Genomic DNA, 24,498 nt, shown 5'->3' with positions numbered 1-24,498 from the left:
CAGAATTCCTGGAAGTTTGGCATTCAGCCATTAAAAGTCACATATAGGTAGCCCTTGACTTACAACACTAATTGAGCCCAGATTTAGGGTTGTAGCTCATGACAATTGTTAAGCGATTGCTGTGTGACCATGTCTAATTTTGTATTTTTTTGTGATGGTCATTAAGTAAATGCAGTGGTTAGTCAAGCAAATGCTGTGGTCATTAAGCTAGCATGTGTTCTTTAAAGGAATCCATTGTCCATGATAGGCATTTTGTGCTGGGAATCAGAAATAAACTGTGATTTCTGGCAAAAAATGTCATAAATCACTGTCACATGATCATGGGATATTGCAAATGTCCATAAGTTCCATGAGAACTTCACAACCAGATCAGAAGTAGTCCTGGATAAGTTTGTTATCTTCAAACGGTCGCTAAGCAACAGGTCATAAGAGAAAGAGTATCTGTAGAGATAAACCACATTTACACATCATTCAAAAGAGACAATACAAGACCTTGGCAGGAAACAAAAGGACTAGAAGACATCCCCTCCAGCAGCCAGCATTCAGATAACATTAATAATCAATGAGAAAACAATACATGTAGTCCTTGACTTATGACCATTCATTTAACAATGGTTCAAAATTACAACAGCCTTGGAAAGTGACTTACAACCCGTACTTGCACTTATAACTATTGTGCCACCCCATGGTCAGGTGATCATAATTTGGGCACTTTGCAACTGCCTCACAGTCACAACTGGTTGCAATATCCTGCACTCATAATCATGATTTGCAACCTTTATGCCAATTTTGCCTATAGGGGAAGCCAGAATTGCTTAACAATCATGTGATTTGCTTAACACTGTGGGATTCGCTTAATGATCACCATAAAAATTGTTGTAAAATAGGGTGCAGCCTGACTTATTATTACAACTTTCAATAGAAACTTGGATCCTGATTGTGGACATAAGAACTACTTGTACACTAATCAAGAAACCACCAAGAAGAAAAACAACCAAGCCAAAATAGGGCAAGCTACTATATATAAATAGGTAACAAGCCCCAAGGTCACTCATATGGATGACGTTACCTCACTGGCTAATGAAACAACTGCAAGCAAATGACCAAGAGCAGCAAAAACTCCAAAACCTAGGCTTTACCCTACTAACAATTTTCTGTGACTGTTTGGAGTCCTGCCTCCGGAGAGCTTTCATCACCAATTCTGGATGAGATTATACTGCTTAACCAACCAGGAGTCCTGCCTCCTAGAATCATGGCCTCTGGCCAGAAAGACAAATTGCACAAATCCATCTTGGGTCCATTTCTGCACTATGAGGCCTTATTCATGGCCACTTGTGCCTTTGCTACCTGTTACTTGAAATATCCAATCATACTCTATATGAGGCTGCCCTGCAAGACCACTCAGAAGCTACAACTGTTCCAGTACTGTATAAAGCAGTGAAAGTGGTTATGGGTACATCTCATTACACCCATAGAACACTGCCAGTGGGCTCCTGAATGCAATTCAATGTGCTGGCAATCACCTATAGCAGGGCCTGACTACTTATCACACTTGTCTCCATTAGTGCAATAAAATTTGGCAAATTTAATCCTTATCCCAACTATTAAGAAGCATCAAGGTATGAGATCCTATCTATTAAGAAGCATCAAGGTATGGGACCCAGGAGGTGTCTCTTCTGTTATTGAAGGTGGTTGGCTTTGCCCCTGCCTACCTTTCAAAAGGCTTTGAAGACGTGGCTCTTCCTCAGGCAATAGGTGAGAAAGTTACGTTTTAAAAGTTTGGATTTATGAATTTACCATGGCATGGCATTTTTTTTTAATTAATTGCATTCAACCATATAAATTGAATGAATTTATGATTCAGGATGTTGTGTACACCTGCACATATATAGAATTGAAAAATTACTTCTTAGATATGGGTTGGGTATTAAGGTCTAAAAAGAGTTAAACTCAGCCTTCCAAAGGATGTACAATCCCACTAGGGGCCACTGCAATTCTGAATTATTATTTTGGGGATGGAAGGTTTTGTGAACTGCTAACATATTTCAGTAGCAAATTTCAATATTTAAACCTCCTATATCAGAAGCTCTGAATTATAATTGCACAACCAACCTAACCAAATGCACTGAGATTGAAATACCCAAAATCATGTGTCTTGCAACTTTTGCCTTACCACATACTTTCAGTTTGATGGACATAATATATCAACAAATCGAAGGAATACCCATGGAATCACCGCTTTCAGGATCACAGCCCAATCAAGGAACCATCAAAACCCTTCCCACTAATACTGTCAGGGCAAGCTGCTGTAGGTAAAATGAGATCAAACCCTACTAGCACTGATGTTACCTACTTTGGCAATGAAATGTCTACAAGTAAACAACCCAGAGAGCACTGAGGACCCCACAGAAAATATTTTATTATTTGGAACTGGGAACATAACTTTTTAAAGTATGATGGAATTTAAACCATAGAAAGTAACACTTCCACTGAATTGACATTGACTTTTGGTGACATGATCATACTGTTTTCAGCAATAATAATTTTTTGGTCTAGTCTCCCATTTCTTCATCTATGTACTAAACACTTCCAATCTTGCTCAGCTTTTAAAAATCAATCATGGTGGGTAATAGTAATAAGTTGGAAGGGACCTTGGAGGTCATCTAGTCCAACCCCCTGCTCAGGCAGGAAACCCTATACCATTACAGACAAATGGCTGGCCAGTCTCTTCTTAAAAACTTCCAGTGTTGGAGCATTCACCACTTCTGGAGGCAGGTTGTTCCACTGGTTAATTGTTCTACCTGTCAGGAAGTTTCTCCTTAGTTCTAGGTTGCTTCTCTCCTTGACTAGTTTCCATCCGTTGCTTCTTGTCCTGCTTTCAGGTGCTTTGGAGAATAGCTTGGCTCCCTCTTCTTTGTGGCAGCCCCTGAGATATTGGAACACTGCTATCATATCACCCCTCACCCTTCTCTTTGTTAAACTACACATACCCAATTCCAGCAACTGTTCCCTGTATGTTTTAGCCTCCAGTCCCCCAATCATATTTGTTGCTCTTCTCTGTACTCTTTCTAGAGTCTCGACATCGTTGTTTACATCGTGGTGACCAAAACTGCATGCAGTATTTCAGGTGTGGCCTTACCAAGGCATTGTAAAGTGGTATTAGTAGGTGTTGCCTTTGCTGTGGACATTAAAATCACGCCCCTCACAACAGAACTAAGATTTAACAGTTGCAAACACGAGTTTAGGTTGCTGCCTTGTATTTCTCTCTCTGCAACATAACCTAATTCTTGAGTCCAGGCACAGGCAATGAGACCTATTAAATATATGGGGCATGACTACCACCCATGTAGGGAATGAGTTACATAAAGCCATTAAAACTCACAGAATGAAGCCAGAAAGCCTTCTAACTTCTCACCCCCACCAACCTGCAAATCATTATTTTCCTTGGCTTACTTCCAAACAGAGAAAGTACCAACTGGCAGCTGTCACACTGAAGCAAGGTTTCAGCATCCCCTCCTCCCCCTACCCTTTTACCAGGGATTTTGGATCCAAATGACCCATTACAATTTGACACAGCTGCAAGAAATGGGACACTTCTACACAGCATGACAGCGAAATTGGGGGCAGGGAGGAAAAGAAAGCTATTTGTAAGCTCAGAGCTCCAAAATTTGGCATCAGTGTCTCTTAAGTGTTCTGCCAAAGCACTGGCTCCATATATCTTTTTTTGCTGCTTTACTACTTTCCAGTCTTTCTGCAATCCAGCCATATAAACAGCTTAAGCCATCGTACCCAACAATCCATTTTCAAGCCACAATGCACAATATTTCTAAATAATTTGTCAATTTCATTCCAAAAACTATGGCTTCAATACTGAAAACATAACAGGCAAGCCAGTCTCAAATATAATAGTCCAGATTTTATAAGCTACAAACTATCAGAATATATTGGCAGATGACACGGCCAGGGATGGGGAGGTAATTACAAATGTTTTCCATCTTTAGCATTTCATGGCCTTCTATAGCTAGGCTTCTATCTTTTAGAAACGATGGAGGTTAAGGAACAGACAAATTTGGTGGCAAATTTACTAGAATTTCAACCCAAACTATTATTTTACACACAAAACAAAACTATCTTCCCTTCCCAAAAAGTTTGTATTCAGAAATGTAAGGCAGTGGCCCCCAACCTTTTGGGCATTAGGGATGTTTTATGGAGACAGGTTTTTCCGCGAACTGGTAGGGCATGGTTTCACACACTGCCTGCACCCCGCGCATGCATAAATGGGGCTTCGCTCATTTGCAAGGACCTGTTTCTGGTGCACCACAGCTGGTGTAGTCGGTCCATGGCCTCGGGAGTTGGGCCCCCCTGAGGTAAGCTGTAGCAAGGAATAATGTAAGTTTAACCGCATGTTCTAAAGTTACAAGCATGTGATAAACCTTGGAATTAAATCCATTAGAATATGAAGTTTTTAAACAGTTACATCTTGGCTAAAGTTATCCTCAATAAAGTTGAATAGGAACTACTAGGCAATCATTTTGATAAACTCAGGAAAAGAAATGTGCGTTCTTTATTCTACCACACCAACTTTTTCACAGTGAATTGACTTTTGAAAGGTATCAGAGTCCAACATTAATGATGCTAGGACAGTCATAATTGGAAAGCACAATATAGACAAGCAAGTGTACAAACTCTCAGCCTTAGGTTCTCCTGATGATTTACCAAGCTTTTTTTACTTCCATAGGAACACTCTTGAATTACTTAGAATTAATCAACAAATTTATTTCTACAAATATCATTGGTATTTATCACCAGATAAGTTGTCAAGAATGTATAAAGGTATTTCAAATGAATTTTGGAAATGCAAAAATTAAGTTGTAAAAAACATAAATTTTTATCCCTAGACCAATTGTATATGATCCCAAAAGTTAAAGACACGCTATAAATGAGATATAAAATGTGTGTTACTTTCACTCTACAAAAAAATATTCAGTGCAAAGTAGTTTTATTTGTATATTTGCAAACTTAGGGCCCATTTGTGCAATCCATTCACTATAAAGACTTGACAGACCTGTTTGATGGTGAAGGCTCCACATCAGGATGAGTAACTAATCTTTGCCCCCAAGCCCTTTCTTGCAACCTTGAGGCCCATTTGATCTTACTACCAAAATTCAGTAATACAACATCCATTTGTCCAACCTAACAGCATAACAAATGCATAATCAGCAGATAGGATAATACTATAAACCAACAAGGAAATACAACATCAATATAACAATCTAACCAGCTCTGTCATATACTTTGATCCCGATGCCCAATGACACTGTCATGTATTCAAAGCCTTATGAAAAGTCAACAGGGTTGGGCTAGTCTGATCTCCAGGGACGGGTAGGCAACCTCGGCTCTTTTATGACTTGTGGACTTCAACTCCCAGAATTCCTGAGCCAGCATAAAAGAGCCGAGGTTGCCTACCCCTGTCCAGGGAGATGATGTTTCAAAGGCAAGTGTCAGGAAGAAAAGGCTCTCTTCCTGGATCCTCTCAGATGGCACTTTCTAATAGAAAAGATCCATAATACATTTCACTTGCCAGATCTGATGGGATGGATATGCACAATCAGGGAGAGGCAGTTCCTCAAATAACCTAGTCTCGTGCCACAAAGGTCATTATAAATATCTAACAATATCTTTAATTGAATCTGAAAGCATACTGGCAACTAATGCAGCTCTTGGAGCATAAGTATAACATGCACTGCTTGTGGATCACACATAACTTCCAGGGTCACTGCATTCTGAATCAGCTGTAGCTTCCAGATGCTCCTCAAGGGCAACCTCATGCGCACTGAAGTAATCTGAAGTAGGCATGAGTGACTATAAACCTGTCAGATGAAGAACAAGCACAACAGACTTATAACACTGTGCAAAATTCAGCAGAACATGGCTGTCACCTGTTCTGCTAATAGGAGTCCTCAGTCCAGGAAGATTCCTAAATTACACAGTGGTTTTGTTTGGGAAATGAGGTTCTGTTCAGAACCAAATATTGAAAGTCCCCAGAACAAATCTGGAGACCTTACAACTGAGAGCCATTCAGTCTTTCTAGGTTTAAGCTGAAACCTGTTTTTCCCCATGCAAAATTCCTCAACCTCTAAACACAGAGAGAACATGCACAGCAACACGGGGAGGTCAAGATGGAGATGTAATGAACAATCATATCCAGCAGCTTCATGCAGATGCTGAATGAAGCAGCAGAACTTATCCAGTGCCAATCCAGTGATTTCTTCTTTATTCCTAATAGATTTTTCAAATATCCAATCCATATGATTATATATTTTTCAAATATATGGACATAACCAGAAGTAAACGGTCTCCCGATACTCCCATATTACACCTCTGCTCCGTGAGCTGCACTGGCTTCCAGTTGCCTTCCGGGTGAAATTCAAGGTGCTAGTGATGACATACAAAGCCCTACATGGCGTGGGTCCGGATTACCTACGGGAGCACCTACTGCCAGCGTCAACATCCCTCTGTCCTGTGCGCTCCCACAGAGAGGGCCTCCTCAGGGTGCCACCGGTCAGAGAATGTCAGCTGGTGACCCCCAGGGGGAGAGCATTCTCGGTGGGTGCGCCAATCCTTTGGAACCGCTTACCAGCTGAAATCCGGATGGCCCCCGACCTTCGCTCCTTCCGGCGTGATCTAAAAACTTATCTATTCCAACAAGCCGGCCTGGCCTGAGGGATTTGGGTTTTAAAATTTTCTCACTTTATTGCTTTATTGTATTCTTACTTTATTGCTCTGTACACCGCCCTGAGTCCTCCGGGAAAAGGGCGGTATATAAAACAAACAAACAAACAAACAAATAAATAAATAAAATCAAACTGATTATATTATTGGTGGATAGAGTGGTAAGAGATTGCCGGCGGACAACACCCAGGGATAGGGCCTTCTCAGTGGGTGCCCCTGCCCTTTGGAACCAGCTGCCCGTGGAGCTCAGGACTGCCCCCGACCTCCGTTCATTCCGCCGGGACCTGAAGACCTGGCTCTTCGAGCTCTCTGGCCCAGGCTGAGAATTTTAATTTTAATTTTAACTGGGGTTTTATTTGTTCAGGGACGGATATAATTTTTTTAACTGTTTTTAACTTTTGTATTTTTTTGTTTTAATCACCCTGCAAACTGCCCTGAGTCCTTCGGGAAAGGGCAGTATATAAATATAAATATAAATATAAATATAAATAAATAAATAAATAAATAAATAAATAAATAAATAAATAAATAAATAGATAGATAGATAGAGATAGAAGTGCTCAGTTATATCAGCAAAAACGTGTCAGGAACTCACTGGGAAACATCACAAAATGCTCGTGTGCAAGTTCCAAATTAAGCTAAAGCAGAACAAAGACAACCAGTTTCCACAATATGATCCTGAACTGACCACTTTTAAGATGAATGTCAGGAATCATTTATGAAGTACCAAATCTCATTGATAGGAAAACAGGGAACTATTTTTTTTGGGGGGGGGGAAGAAATCAATGGAACCGTTGAAGATGGATGTGAAAACATATAGAGAATAAACAATGGAAATTGCCAAGAAAGGAAGAAGAGTCAAAGCCAAAACAGACAAAAACATGCCTCACTGATTGTAGACAGGCCTTCAGTTGTGTGGATGAGCTCAACCTGTGGAATGTCAGGAAAATGGAAATAAGAATATAAGATGACCTTTATTGACATTTTTTCCTGTGAACACACTGGCACACATTAAAAAATGAAATTCTGATGTCCTCTCTCAAAAGAAAATAAGCCAAAAAGTTGAAAACCCACCCAAGCTAATCCTACTATCCAGGACAGAATGTTTTAACCAAGATTCTGTTGCAATGATGACACAGCAGTTTCTCAGCTGCTATTTTGCTATTAACTCTAGCTTTCATGTAAACCATTTTAGACTCTAAGGAGCACATTAGAAAACAAAATAGATGACAGTGACACTCAATATGGATTAATCTTTGTTAGCCCTCCACATTTGCCTCGTTTCCTCTTTCAATCACACCACCTTCACCTCAGAAGACACTCAGCACAGGAGTGAGACTTCCCTGCTTAAAGACTGCTGCTCCTCGCTGCCTCTGCCACCCAAAACACTAAGTATTTTCAGAAATTGTAGCCAATCTCATACCCTCTGCACAACCTCAACACTTCTGCTGCTGACACCTTCAACTGAAGCAATCCAAAGCAATGCAGACTCTCCAGAACAGTTTTAACGATAGTTCATCTCTTGGTAAATATCACCATATCCAATATAGACTGATGGTCATATAACAGTTTGGTTATACTCTTCCGCCTTCTTGTCACAATTCCCAAAGAATCATTCAAACTGCATAGCACTTTTATCTCTAAAACCCCATCATTCTTCAGAGTCAAAAGCAGCTGCAACCAAGCAAGGAGCCACCATTTTAGAATAAATCTCATTGTCTTCATCCAAAATTTATACAAGCCACCGCAGTCCAGACAAAACAGAATGAAACAAATTGGTTTCAGGTCAGCAAAGGTGTAAGATAAGTCTGTACAGTATATGCTATCCTTATTTATACAATGCACTGAATATATAATATTGAGGATGATGGATTGGATCTGATTTTAAAACTGGAAGTAGTAGTAATCTGTGTGATGCTCTGGTACTACTCTGATACTGTGATGCTCATGATACTACTCTGGAAGCTCCAGTAATGATCACAAAACACTAGTAATGAAAATCAAGGAACGCAGTGAAAAAAATGATCCTGAGATTAAATATAAAAACCAAAATAGTGACAACAGCTACAAAAAGCAGCCTTAGAATTGACAAGAAGAGACTGGAGTGGCGCAAAGCTTCTCCTTTTACTAACAAAACAAAAAAAGCAACAGAGTAGCATAGGTAGGATCGCAATTAGAGTCATGTGGAGTTAGAAATTTATTAAGAATGTTATTTTCCAATTGTTAGAGCGATTATGATCATGAATAAGATTGGGGGGGTTGTAAGAATGCATGTTTATCTCTATAATTGTAATGCAGATTGCAATATAAGTAGATCATTGATATTTTTAGTAGTTTTAATATAATACTGAATCTATGGATCATTGGACTGAGAATTGTCTATACAATAATGAGGCCAGAATTAGTCATGAATCATGCTAATCATTAGGCAGGTCACAACATCACTTCATCCAATTTTACGACCTTTGTACAGCACTTGTTAAGTGAATCACCACAGTCGTTAAGAGAATCCATTGTCTTGAAACAAACACTGGTTTCCAACATCAACAACAAAACCGGCTGTAAAATGTAATCACGTGATAGGGGTGGGGAGCCTTCAGAACTTTAAATTCAGATTCTAAGTAGCCCTGGGGAGATGTATGAATGGTCATTATACAACCAGTTGTAAGTTGATGTCTACCTGTATTGGGGAAACTTTAATTAATTCATCCAGTGTGGATGAATTGAACTGGGCTCACAGTCTTAACTGGTCACTGATACTCTAATTTTTTATGAAATCCATACCTGTTTCAAACATTGTATTATACAAAGCCTCACTAAATCAAGTTTATTTTTGAAAAATTTAAAAAAAATTCATGAAATATTTCTATGGGGCTATCATTTTGATTAACAAGTATCTATTAAGAGTCATAGACTTGCTTCAAAAAAGCTTCCAGAAAGTTTTTAATTACAGAGGCACCTCTTCAAGCATAGCCTGATAACACTGCTTTCCAGTAAACCAAAAGAAATTGACCACATTAGTGAAACTTGCTATGGTGAATGGATCTGTTAAATTAACACATTTTCTGTCAACCAAATCAGCTGCCTCTAGCACCATTGTTGCCAAGACAATAGAGACCCCAGGAATGGGCACCCATTTTAAAAGGAACATGTCTACTGAAAAGGATACACTCTGAAGGAATGAGCTTGTGTGTTTAGCTGGATTCATTACTGTAAGGAAGAAAGCTAGCTGCATTGTTCTCACACAGAGAACATAGATGCAATCATACTATGCAACTGAGAAAAACAAAATATATTACAGATTAATTTTTACCTATATCTTTACAGCCTAGGTTTAAATGTGTCTCTGATCATAGTAATTTGTAATAATTTCCTCTCAAAAGATTTATAATATCTTTAGACACCATGGAGTGTAGTCTTCCCCCTTCCCCCGTGCCCTACCAAACAGGCACTGAACAGATGCCAAGCGTGGAGTGCCATCAATACACAATTGTCCTGTTGGGAAGAACAGAACCTTAAGAATTAGGCTTGCTCAGCAAACAAAGCTTGACTGCTTTAACCCAATATATTATTTTGTTCTGAATTAGACCTCCTCTTGTTTGAGGCAGTTGTTTGGTGCTCATGCAACTTTGCTAAAAAAAAAAGTGCATTTCCAAAACTAATGCAAATTCACAATTTTAATGTGAATTTCAGTTGTCAAAAATTAAAGTGGAGATTCTGTGCTGAAGTTCCATTAATTCGATGTATTTCAGCACTGAAGTTTTAACCTTTAGTATCCAAACTAATATTCCATACTAAAGTTCAATGAAGATCTATCAATCATTTCGTTATTATATCTGATGGGATATCATTTGTCAATTGAGCTTATAAAATTACAGGTGGAGCTCTTACTGTCTTCCTACAATTCTCAATCTAGTATTACTCAGTGAGACAGAAGGCATTCTAGGTATCCTTAAGGGCACATTTCGTATCTTCCATTGCCAAGTCTTATCTGCATCATAAATTTCATTAAAGCCCATATAATAACTGGCAATGCGGTAGCTCATTGGTTAAGATGCTGGGCTTGTTGGCTGAAAAGCCAGCAGCACAAGTTCGAGATCCAAGCACCACATGAAGGGGTGAGTTCTCATGCTCGGCCCAGCTTCTGCCAACCTTTGTTGTTGCTGTTGTTGTTAGCTGCGGTCGTGTCCAACCCATCGCGACCCCATGGACAACGTTCCTCCAGGCCTTCCTGTCCTCTACCATCTTCTAGAGTCCATTTAAGCTCATGCCTACTGCTTCAGTGACTCCATCCAGCCACCTCATTCTCTGTCGTCCCATTCTTCTCTTGCCCTCAATCTTTCTCAGCATTAGGCTCTTCTCCAGTGAGTCCTTCCTTCTCATTAGGGGGCCAAAGTATTTGAGTTTCAACTTCAGGATCTGGCCTTCTAAAGAGCAGTCAGGGTTGATCTCCTCTAGAACTGACTGGTTTGATCGCCTTGCAGTCCAAGGGGCTCGCAGGAGTCTTCTCCAGCACCATAGTTCAAAGGCCTCAATTCTTTGGCGCTCAGCCTTTCTTATAGTCCAACTTTCACAGCCAACCTTAGCAGTTTGAAAGCATGTGAATAGATAAATAGGTACTTCAGCAGGAAGGTAACAGCTCCCCGTGATGTCATGCTGGTCACTTGACCTCTTTGGACAGCACTGGCTCAAAAGCCTTGAAATGGAGATGAGTATTGGCCCCATATAGTTAGACTAACAGAGTAAAATCCACAGGGACTCCTTTCATCATATAATGACTAGCACATACTTATCAAAGTTAATATACCAGCCTCAAATCTTTGATGACAATGGCGAAAAAAATACCAAGAAAGTCTGAACCCATGGGAAGTGAGAAATGTTGCAAATATATGGAGTACTGATTTTCTCAAACATATACCTCAAGTAGATATGATATTGTTGTGCAGATATGATACTGTTGTCATTATGGAAACTTGGTGGGATGAAACCCACAAATGGAACACACAGCTAGAGGGATTTAAATTATTTAAAAGAAACATACCAAATAAAAGAGGTGGTGGAGTTGCTCTCTATAAAAAATAACTACATCTCTACAGAAATAGAGCACAGCAATGATGAAAACTGTCTTGAATGCATTTGGGTCAATATAAAAGCAGGGGGAAATGACATTGCCATAGGTGTATACCATAGGCCTACCCAACCAAACAGAGGAAATAGATGAACATTTTGCTACCGGTAGTCAGTTAACTAAGGTATGTAGGAAGCACATCACAATAGTAATGGGGGACTTTAATTACCCTGACATCAGGGAGACCTGGGAGACAAACTCTGCTCCAACTGGAAGATCAGATTCCTGACAAACCAAGCAGACAACTTTGTCTCTCAAAAACTAGAGAAGGGAACTAGGGGATCAGCCATATTGGATATAATCCTCACTAACAGAGATGAAAAGATAGAAAGTGTTGAAGCTACAGGAACCTTGGAGGGGGGTGGAATGATCATGCAATATCAGAATTCAATATTATGCAAGCCTGAACATAGTCAAACTAGAGTCTTGGACTTTAAGAGAGCTAATTTCAAAAAATTAGAGAGCGCTTGGGAGGAATCCATGGATGAGAATCCTCAAGGGAAAAACAACTCAAGAAGCTTGGGAAATTTTGAAAAGTGAGATTATAAAAACTCAGTCCAGCACAATACCAACAAAGAAGAAAAATAACAGCTCTCAAAAGAAACCAGCATGGCTGCATAAAGAACTCTGATAAATTAAAAATAAAAAAGGACAAATATAAAAAGTGTGCAGAGGGGTACATAACTACAGCAGAATATCAGCAAATAGCCTGACCCTGCAAAGATGAAGTGAAGAAAAGTAAGACTCAAAATGAACTAAGGCTTGCGACAAAAGTCAAAAATAAAAAAAGCTTCTTTCAGTGTGTAAAAAACAAGAAAAAAGTTAAGGAAATGATTGGTCCATTAGTGGGAGAAAGTGGAAAGAAGGTGACAAGCAACAGAGAGAAAGCAGAACTACTTAACTTGCTTTTTGCATCCCTCTTTACAGAAAGTGAAAAAACAGTCCAACCTATCAAAAATAGTACTGTAAAAAACAGATTAGAAACACAAGTTATGATAGGCAAGGAAATTGTAAGTGAGCACCTGTCCACTCTAGACCAAAGGTCCCCAACCTTTTGGGCACCAGGGACCAGTTACTAGGAGAGAGGTTTTTTCACGGACCAGAGGAGGTGTGGTTTTGTGTGCTTCCTGCATCCTGTGGATGGGTCTTTCCTTGTTTGTGCAGACTGGTTGCTGGCATTCCATAGATTGGTACTAGTCCATGGACCGGGGGTTGGGGACCCCTGCTCTAGATGAGTTCAAATCACCTGGATCAAGGTTCAGAAGGAACTGGCAGATGTGATCTCAGAACCGCTGAACTACATCTTTCAATGATCCTGGAGCACTGGGGAACTACCAGAGGACTAGAAAAGAGATGATGTAGTTCCCAACTTCAAAAAGCCAACACAGTCCTAGGCTGCATTAACAGAGGGATAGAATCAAGATCACATGAAGTGTTAATACCACTTTATAATGGTAAAGCCACACTTGGAATACTGCATCCAGTTTTGGTCACTACGATGTAAAAAAGATGTTGAGACTTTAGAAAGAGTGCAGAAAAGAGCAACAACGATGATCAGGGGACTGGAGGCTAAAACATATAAAGAATGGTTGCTGGAATTGGATATGTCTAGTTTAATGAAGAGGAGGACTAGGAGTGACATGATAGCAGTGTTACAATATCTCAGGGGTTGCCACAAAGAAGAGGGAGTCAAGCTATTCTTCAAAGCACCTGAGGGCAGGACAAGAAGCAATGGATGGAAACTAATCAAGGAGAGAAGCAACTTAGAACTAAGGAGAAATTTCCTGACAGTTAGAACAATTAATCAGTGGAACAACTTGCCTCCAAAAGTTGTGAATGTTCCAACACTGGAAGTTTTTAAGAAGAGACTGGACAGCCATTTGTCTGAAATGGTATAGGGTTTCCTGCCTAAGCAGGGGGTTGGACTAGAATACCTCCAAGATCCCTTCAACTTTGTTATTCTATTCTATTCTACTACAAATTAGTATCAAAGTTCAGTTGTGGACTTTGACAGGACATTAGGTAGACCATGCCTGATATCATAATTAAAGTTGAATCAAAAGTTATCTATTTTTGCTGAAACTGAACAGTGGCTGAGAAATTCTCTACAATGAATGATATCTTAGAAGCAATACTCTATTATCAACCAGTGTTCTTTGCACTAGATAACAGCTATTATTTCCCCATACCCAAAACACAATGACATAATTTTGTTGGGAGCTTCATTAAATAATTGCAGCCCATATGTATTCTACAGAAGCCACAACTGCTACAATATCAAATAATAAAGCAATACTCTAGTCCAGGGGTGTCAAACTGCCGTCCCGTGGGCCGGAGCGTCACAGAGAGACCGCGCCCATCCCATTTTCGGCAATGGGAAAAAGTTCCAAGACGTCGCGTGTTTGTCATGCCTGCTCTAGTCTATCCCCCAAACAAACTGACAACATCCATCATAGCAGGTAGGGAATCTGTATTGTATGTAAAGTATGGCTTTCCCATTCTTAATTCCCTTCCTACTGATCTGGGGTGCTATGAATGTTTCAGGAGTCTGATCTTTTTAAGACTTTGGAGACTTGGAGACGGGGAATTTATTCACACTGGAGAAAAGCTCTGCAATCTTCATTAAACATTTTTCCAAGAGCTCTAAATTATCAAGGGTACAGGGCCCTTAATGCCTCACAGCATTGTGAAACAATGAGTGAAGTTAGGAGTGGAAATGTACAAATCTCCTAAGCCCAATTCTCTCCTCTCTGCTTGTTCCACATACCAAAAAGATAGGGGATAATCACCCCTTCTTCCGCATTTTTCTGTTAACTCAGCCATAACCTCAATGGTTTAAATTCAATAGGTTCCTGCTATGATATGATAAATAAAAAATATGTTTTTGTATCCTGAGGTTTGAACAGTCTCCATGCAAATTGTACTAAAATATTCATTTCTAACTTCAACTCTAGTTTTTAAAGGCTTCAAAATCACTCTCTGGAAATTAAACAGTAGATATGTAATGGACCTGGAGTTTCTAAACTTTTGCCATCACACCTCTCCTAAAAATCCAAGCACAAAAATTAATACACATGAACAATGAAAACACAGGTAGTCCTCGACTTACAATACATTTAGTGACCATTCAAAATGACAATGGCACTTATGACCGTTTTTCACATTTACAAACTTTACAGCATCTCCATGGTCACATGTTCAAAATTCTGATGTTCAGCAACTGGTTCATATTTATAACGGTTGCAGGCTGGGGCCAGGTGATCACCTTTTGCAACCTTCTGAGAAGCAAGGCCAATGGGGAAGCCAGATTCATTTAACCACCGTGTTACTAACTTAACAACTGCAATGATTTACTTAACAACTGTGGCAAGAAAGGTCATAAAATGGGGCAAGCCTCACTTAACAATTGTCTCATTTTGCTACACAAATATTGGGCTCAGTGGTGGTTGTAAGTTGAGGACTACCTGTAATACAGTGAAACTTTGAGAAAGATGGTTTTATTGTAACAATAGTAACTAAAATACAATTCTTCACACTTCCTGGACTCTGCCTGCACCTCCCCAAGAGAGGTACACAGGGAAAGGCTGCAATAGACAGTATACTCATGCAAACCATACAACAAGATGCTCCATTCACAAACGTAAAACCTCTCTGGTTCAGGGACATAGAACAGTATTGTTTATAGATGTCCTTGGGACAGGTGTTTTGGATTTCTGATCTATGCTGGTTTATTTAGCCTGTATATTTCTTCCTCCACAAAATAGAGAGAAACGATCATAAAAGGTTTCAGCTATGGCGTGGTGGTGAACCTATGTCAGAGCCCTCTTTGTGGGCACGTGCACCGTCGCCCCAATCCTAGGCCTTCAGCTGGGTTTTTATCAAACCTTTTCACTTTAGGCTTCCGCCACCGTGTGCAAAAAAAAAAAAGGTTCAATGTCAACTTCTCGCAGGGAAAAAAAAGATCTTGCAAAGTTGGAATTGATTGATTGAACTTTAGTCCCACCCAGTCTGCTGTTACCACTGCAGCCACGCCCACCCAATGGGCCACACCCACCCAATGGGCCACACCCACCCAGCACCCAAACATACATAAGTGAGTTTTGGGTTACAGTTTGGGCACTTGGTCTCTAAAAGGTTTGCCATCACTGAGCTATGTTGTTTAGAGAAGGCTTAGTGATTGCAAAAAGAATTTGGGGGGGGGGGAGAGAATGTGAAGGTTCTTAGATGACCAGTCTAGAATATAATACAATAACAATTGTTCCATCTATTTAAGAAGGGTTTATGTCTGAAGAACATTATCCAAGCATTCTTAAAATTACAATATTTCCCATCTCCCCCACACACAATGGAATAAAAAAACAAACTCACTGGGTAAATTTACCAACAAGAGGCTTTCTGAAAACTATGGGTCCAGAAATTAGGCCCTACAACTTCCAAGTGTTACTTCTGTATTATCTCATGTAATATTTACAAGTTATGGTAGATGGTTAATACATTTGCTTATTCTTGAATATGTTATTTGCTAGTGATCACTCTCTGCAAAAGAAGATAAACGTACACAAATGTGCCTTACAACTATAGCAGTAATTCAGATAACATGAGCAGCACAGTCAGTTGTGCAGGAAATTCTGGTTATAAACTTGTAAGTCACCACAATTTATACAAAACAGGCATTTGTTTTCCTATTAGTAGCAAGAATTCTGTACCTTCAAATTACAGATGTTAGATTTATTTATTTTATTAGAATTAGAAGGCAGACTTACTCCAGAATGACTTGAGGCAGCCCACAATAGTTTTAGAAAACCCAATAATTAGCATATCATAGTAAAACCTACATGGTATTATTAAAGTATCTGCTGTCATAATGAGCAGATCATACCATTCCTATCCTGCATATTCTGATTCTTCAGAAAAGCAGAACAAACACATTTTCATTTTATGACTTTCACTTTAGGCTTTCTTTCTTTGCATAGGAGTAACTAGCAATTGAGAATAACTCTTCATGCTTTTACAGTTTCTATTTCAAAACATTTAATACTTCTATAAACTCGCTAATATTGAACATACAATTCTTGCTGATATTACCATATGAAGAAGATAGAGAGTTGCTCTAACACTGTACAAGCCAATAAAACCAGTAAAGCAATATAAAGTAAAAAGTTAAGTAAAAAGATGGCAGCAGGAAAAAGAAAAGTCAGGTACACATTTTTTTTGGCAAACTAGGAAGACATAGCTTTTAAAATTAGGTACTAGTTATTATAGAGGCAATCAATCACTGAAATGATACCACTAATGGCCATGCTTTTTTAAAAAAAATTAAAAAATAGTAGGGTTGTGTTTTTTTAAAAAAAATCCTATTTCTGACAATTCCATTCCTATTTTCTCATCTTGATTAAGATGTTACTATACCTGAAACATCTTTGAAATTCTGAAGTATTCAATGCCTGGAATTTCTTCTGAGAATGCTCTGAAACATTTTTTTTAATGTGCAATATTCTTTTTGCACATTCATCTCTCTCATGTCCCACTGAACTTTTGACCTGGTCAGAGCTGAACCACCTCCTCCCCTCCAATCCCACAGCTGCGATGTTTTGAAAAAAGGGATCCTGAGTCGCGTGAGGCAGCTGCCTCTGCTAAAGCCAGCATGGGGGCTTGGCTGTTCAACATTTTCTTCTCATAACAATACCCAGAGCCTTGTCTGATGGATGCACTGCTTTATTTAAGCCAACCAGCTTCGTAAATCCATTCCCCTTCTTCTTCAGCATGTGTTTAAAGAGTAGTCCAGGAAAAGAAAAAAAAGGACATCTGCTTCACACATTCTAAGATATCCAGCTGGTGGATGAAGTACACATCTGGAAAGATCACCATCTATTAGTCTAGTAAGCATATTGTGGACTGAGAATGAAAAAGACAAAAACCTGGACTGCACAGATGAAGATCAATGTCAAGTTTCTTGTCTAAAAAGAACAATGTAGCATATCAGCGTAGAGCAAAGGTTCACTTTGGTATATTACTACTAGTAATCATCCCCACTAGGGTAAATCAGGTGGGAAAAAAACCCTTTGTGTCTTTCAACTGCAAAGAAATATGACAGATATACTTTCATTTCACACTGTCATTTAGAATTAGAAACAAATTGTTCTTAAAAATTGGCAAGAGTACAAGGATATCTAAATTCTTATATCAATGTGCTATACAAGTGACTAATAGCTGATGAAAAATAGACTATCTGTGCATTATTCATTTTTAGCTCATATTTCTTGAAAAAAACTTAGTGCAACACTTAAGTATATTAGGATAAGTCACGGGTAGGCAACCTTGGCTCTTTTATGACTCATGGACTTCAACTCCCAGAATTCCTGAGCCAGCATGGCTCAGCTTGGAAACCTCTCCCTTTCCCCTCAGCATGGCTGGCTCAGGAATTCTGGGAGTTGAAGTCCACGAGTCATAAAAGAGCCAAGGTTGCCTACCCCTGGGATAGGTGATGCTCGCAACATCTTCACTGTACCTTCCATTTAACTGTTTTGTACTTCTATTGCGAGGTATACAAACTAGCTTGCTTTTTGTTTATCCTTTTTCCTTTATATTATCAATTTGATCAATCTTTCCTAAATTGGAACACTGCAGTTATGCCCAGGCTATAACTTCCAGCATTCCTAGCAAGCAATGATTGTAGAGCTGTAGGTTAATTCTGGAAGAGTCAAGCTCATTATATTATACTTGGCAGGACAAGTCAGATGTTTAAAAGTGGAACATCAAAAGATGTGTTCAGCGAATGGCAATAGCTGGCTAACCTTGTCTGGGCTTGGAAGCTAAGCAAGGTCAAGTATGGTTGGTACCTGGAAAGAAGACAAACAGGGAATCTTAGGACTGTACACTCAACTGGTAAACCCAGAAGAGGTGAAAGGTAAACCACTTCCATACTGCTGCCCCCCACCCCCCCAGAATCTTCCATTCTGACATATGGAGGCAAGACATTAAAGAAGTATATTTGCTTAACTCTTTTGTTATAAATCTACAAAATAAATGTTGCAATTGATCATGATTTGACAAGGCAATTGCCCATCACTGTGTGTTGGGGGGAGAGAGGGGGGGAGGCTCAGCTAATCTCAATGTACACATGTTGTACTTTGTACTTTGACAATAAAGGTTTATTATTATCTTTAAAATTTAAGGATTAAAAATTAAAATGCTTTCTTCTGACAATAAAGTTTGAATACATTAATGTGAATTTGTGGAGTCTTTTTCCTATGGTTCTCTTTTTTGGTGTAGTTTAAAGGTTGCTATCTAGTCCAAGATAGCAGTATTAGGTGTAAGAATCAGGAAATAAGGCACATTTCTGAGAAAAATGCATGGGATCAGACTGCAGACCATGCTATCTTTGTTTCACAATACTAAAAAACCCCAATGAAAATAATAGCAAAAGAAGATAATGAGATTACCATCTTTGTGTTACATAACTTTTCAACTATATGCTCTGGAAAATTAGTTTAAACTTCATGCTGATTATGTGAGGGCAGATCCCAGAGAATACAAATGAGGAATTCAGAAAAACAGCATACAAGGATGAGCAAAACACTCAGTAAATGTCCAGGTACTGAATTAAGTCCTGAGTTCAAAAGGTACAATGCTGAAGATAACACTCCTAGGCTGGACAAACAAATCAGGAAGCACTTTAAGTTTACACAAATACTACAAACTCCTTAGTAGTATTTAGCAATGCCCATAATCTAAAGCCACCCAACATTATCAACTACTAAGAATGTGCATGGCTAGGTTATAATTGCCCAGATTGTTTGCTTTTATTTTTAAACTTCCCATGCATCTTCCTAACATTCTTAAGCTGTGGAACAACATGATCAAAATCTCTTATAAATCAATATACATATCACATATAGAAAAACCATGAAACATAGATATTTGTTGAGAAGAAATGGTGCATATAAAGGCTGGTCTTCCATTTCAAGAATATAGGTGGGCAACTGATCACTGATCACATATCTTAATATATAATAAATAACATATCTTAATATATAATAAAATCACTCAATGCTTCTTCTGATAATATTGAATGCAAATTTACAAAATATCAAAAACCATCAAAGTTGCTTAAAACTCTTGAGAAACATGTTACAATGAAAAAAAAAATCTTATACAGATAGTCTTATCTTACAACAATTTAGCCCCAAATTTCTGTTGCTAAGTGAGACAGTTAAGTGAATTTTGTTCCATTTTATGACAGTCTTATCACAGCTGTTAAGCAAAACATTGCAGTTGTTACGGGAATCTGGCTTCCCCATTGACTTTGCTTGTCAGAAGGTCGCAAAGTGATCACCTGGCTCCAGGACACTGCAACAAATCATAAATACGAACCAGTTGCCAAGCATCTGAATTTTGATAGTGTGACCATGGGGAATGCTGCAAGGTTGTTAATGTGAAAACTGGTCATAAGTCACTTTTTTGGTGCCCTTGTAACTTTGAACAGTCACTTAATGAATGGTTGTAAGTTGAGGACTACCTGTATTACATTTATTTCCATGATAAGGTATATATTCAAATTGTTCAATGCAAAAATGCTTATTTTCTGGAATTTGTAACCATGAAATAAGAGAGTTGTATAATAACATTATCCACATCTGAAATTCTTGAAGCAAATAATATTGTAAAAGCATATTTAGCAAGTTTTCACAATACCCATCCTTAACAACAAAAAGTGTAAGTCTTTGCATCTTCAGCATAATCACATAAAGATATTGTTGAAGTGGTGATGTGAAGCTTTAGTCTGACAATCTTCCAACAGAACTTCAGTCCTTCACTCCACTACTTTCCAAGTATTTGTACACTTGTCCCATCTATATATTTTCCCAGGAAGAATTCACAGCTGAATTCTCCTAGTGCCCTCTTTTCAAACCATCATTCCCTTATATTAACCCCCAAATATATTTCAATATGGAAATCCAGCATAAAATTTATATTCATGACTTTGGCTCAACTTAGTTTCATTAATAACAGCTTCTATTTCATAGAGCTTATTTTAAAAATATTATATTCAATGTAAGCAAATACAGACAGAGCTGTAGGAATGTTTTTATTAGAAGGGAATGAATTAAGAACACAGAGACGCATCACAAATCTTCCTTCCTCATCTCCCTCCGAAATGCATAATCCCTCCAGACCACTTTACATGTTCCCACTTGGTATGAAGTTGAGGAACTAGAATCCAAACTGACTTAACTGTGAAACAAACCAGATGCTACTTCAGCCTCCAAGGGCAAAAGGCTAGTACAATTGCCTTTTATCATTGTAAATTCAAGATCTTTCCCCCTGCTTCATATGCTTGGCCAGGGAAGTTTCTTTTAAGAGTTCACATCAATAGATGGAGGAGGAGCTCTTTTTTGCTAAGGAGTACTATCACTGGAACATAATTTACCCTTCAGCAATTTAGCACTGCATAAGGGATTCTCTCCTCCTTCTACATTCACATCCTGCTAAAGGGGTTTTAGGAATTCTCACATCCTGCTGTACTGAGTATTTTGGGAAAGAAGATTCAAACTACCTTTGTAAATTACAAACATGTCATAGCAACAATTAACTCACCAAAGATGAACTCAAGCCAAAACTAATATTTAAGGCCACACAAAAATTAAATCTGAACATACATCCTTATATCTATATTCAAAATACACAGCAAGGCATTATATTCACAACATTAACCATACCTTACTGCTGAGTCTGAGTATGTCAATCACACTGACATTAGGTTACAAGACAAGATACGGTAGATTTGACTGATTTTAAAATCAGGCACAAAAATACTGTGGTAATACTAATTCTAACACAATTTATATTTTATTCCCCATGCTAATTTTGAAACTCAGCCTTACTATTAGTATTGCTCAAACACAACATTTCAGCAGGGACTTATAAACACGTGTGCCCCTATAACTAAACATCAGAATGTATTATAGCTTTTATAAACACCCTATGCTTGATAACACACAACTAACAAAGGCAAGTTAACAAAAAAAAACAAACCCCTAAGTATATTCTTTATCTACAGAAATAAGGTAACCCAGACTCAACTTTCTATGTTGCTTTCCTCATGCATTCAGCTAAGAATTTTTCTATAGATCACAGATCCGAGTCTCTAGTAATGCTACCATTTTAAGCAATCTTCTTATCTTTATTCCAAATGCTAACCAGAGTACATATATTATAATGCTAGCCTAACAAATAGCAATTATATAAATATGTTTATTTCACTGAGTTTCTCTTAAGCTATGAAGAGAGCCTAACAGGATCTTATCATACACATTTTAAAAGTTGAAAAGAACATGAGATACTAAAGCTATTGCATCCTGTTTTAAACAGATGGTAAACTCAGGTTTAATCATATTGGTCTAAGCTACTTAAGATCTTGGAAAATGACACAAGGCCTCTGGGAGGTCTGCATACACATATCCTGCTCATATTCTTCCATTTGACCTAATTACTTTCGGTATTGGTAAAATTTTGCAACAAATCAAAATAAAACCACTGCCTCAAGCTCATATACTTTCCACCATTATACTTTCTACAAATTAAGAGCACAGTATTTTATTGTTAAGACTGTATACCGGACAAACAACTGAGCACTGCTGGACAAACACCCTTTCTAAACCCAGGAATAGTAATGTTGGATAAATTCCAGAGATTTCTAGAAAAAAAGGGCAATATGTAAGAGTAACTTTTCCACTGTAAAACTTGCAAGTACTTCACCTATTAAAATAATTGTTTATCCATTTTACTAACCAGATTTCCCAACTTCAGCTGAAAGAATTTCAATGTGCTGCTTTCCTATGAAAATGAGGTCTAAACACCAGAGAATCTTAAGAGGGAGAAAAGGAGAAACGGATGTCTGCTCCATTGCCACAAAGCCCACAGCTTGATTGTCACAAAACCTGGAGGGAGGCTTATGGCACCACCCTAGCATGGAGAAACAAAACTCCCCTCCCTCTTATCCATCTTTTCCCTGCTGGAATAATGGAAGCAAAGCAAACTCTTTTCAAACCCCTTGGGCTGATCTCAGGCCACCGGAGAGATAAGAACTTATTCTTTGAGATGGAAACTTCTATCTTTGACATGGAAACCTCCTTTTAAATACCTGGCAGCCAAACTTTAAAAAAGGGCAAGAACAGCAAAATGGAAGACGTTAGGATCAGAGCCACTCTACTCGTCTGCAGCTGGCTCAGTGAACTGATAAGATAAGGAAGAGATCATCAAGATCTACCCCACAAACAGGCATTACTTTGGTTTCAAAAGGCGGCTGAAGTCTCCATATCGCTCCCACACATCCTGGCTCCGAACAAATAAGGATTCCTTGGGGTTATTAAAGAAAGGATTCTCGTCCCCAACTGTGACATTTCAGTGGTGGTGGCGTCGGCGGGAGGGAGGGAGGGAGGGGGGAAAGAACCGGTGGGATCAAACCTCTCCAACCACGAAATAACCTTCAAAGATTATTTTTTTAAAAAAAAATAATAATAATTAAGCGACAGAGTAATACAAAACAGAACGAAAACTATTGTTTTGGCACTATTCCTTATCTGCCAAAGGAGGTGGGTTTTTTTTTCCCCTTCCCCATCCAACTGTTAAAAACTCCTTGCCCGCTTTAGCCTTTCGCAGATCAGTGTTTACGCACGGTTTACTCGCAAGCAAGCAAGCAAGCAAGCAAGCAAGGAAGGAAGGCACCCTCCCCCTCCCTCCCTCCCTCTCTCGGTGGGTCGTTCAGCCTCCCCTCTGTCATTGTTCACACTGACGCCGCCACAAATCTGCGACCGACCTCGGCGGCACCACTTTTTCGAAATAGACGTCGAAAAAGAAGAAAAAAAAACCAAAACCCCGAAGGAAAGGGAACACCCCGAGTTCTGGAGAAAGCAGCCCCCCTGGGTGGTGGCACGCGGGGCACTTTTGCCCATGGGGGGAGGGGAGGGTGAGTCCCGCGGGCATTTCCACACACACACCCCTCCCCCACCACCCAGCGTGAGGGGCCAGGCGAGCAGGCGCGCTCGGAGAGCCTCCCCTGCGCCGAGAAGGGCCAAAAGTAATTGTCCGGCCTGAACCGCTTCTCCTTCGGGAGAGAGGGGCCGGCCGCTGCCCACCGAGCACGCGCCTGGCTCCGGCCACGCTCCCTTCTCCGACCCCCACCCGGACTCACCTCTATCTCGAAGTCGGGCAGGCGGAAAGCGGTCCTGAAGAGCGAGCAGAAGTGAGCTATGGCCGGCACTTCCCACCAGGAGCGGAGCTCGCTCAGGGCGCTCGTCCCGGCGGCGCTGCTGGCCGTCGCCGTCGAGCCCTCCGGTCCTCCGATCGCGGCTGAAGTAATAGCCGCCGCCGTCGTCGTTGCCGAGACCCCTCTCGCTGCCTCGCCGCAGCCTCCGTCCTCCTCCGGACACATCTCGCTCCGGGCCCGCGGCGCGAGATGCTCTCCTCCCTTCCTGCGACCGAAATGTCTTCTTTTCTCCCCTCAGCAGCCACGGCTGCCCGCTCCGCGCCCGTTTCTCGGCATGGGGTTCCTCCGGGTTGGCGCCTCCTCAACCTCCGCTCCTCCTCCTCGCTCGCTTGGGGGTCTCTAGGGCTGGCGAAGGCGGCGCTGCTCTCGG

General features: G+C 39.8%; 1 protein-coding gene across 1 annotated transcript in view; it reads right to left on the bottom strand.

Annotated features, from left to right (window-relative positions):
- The window catches only part of CECR2 (CECR2 histone acetyl-lysine reader), a gene marked incomplete at its 5' end in the record, with an annotated part of 99,874 nt that extends 75,581 nt beyond the window's left edge, over positions 1 to 24,293 (bottom strand). The window contains one exon of the mRNA XM_083365390.1: positions 24,054 to 24,293. Coding sequence (XP_083221516.1) covers positions 24,054 to 24,293 — 240 coding nt within the window. The remainder of the gene's footprint in view (positions 1 to 24,053) is intronic.
- Positions 24,294 to 24,498: the final 205 nt, after the last annotated feature.

Source organism: Vipera ursinii (genome assembly GCF_947247035.1).
Source record: "Vipera ursinii genome assembly, chromosome: 6".
Taxonomy (NCBI): domain Eukaryota; kingdom Metazoa; phylum Chordata; class Lepidosauria; order Squamata; family Viperidae; genus Vipera; species Vipera ursinii.
This window is presented reverse-complemented; position numbering and strand designations above follow the sequence as displayed.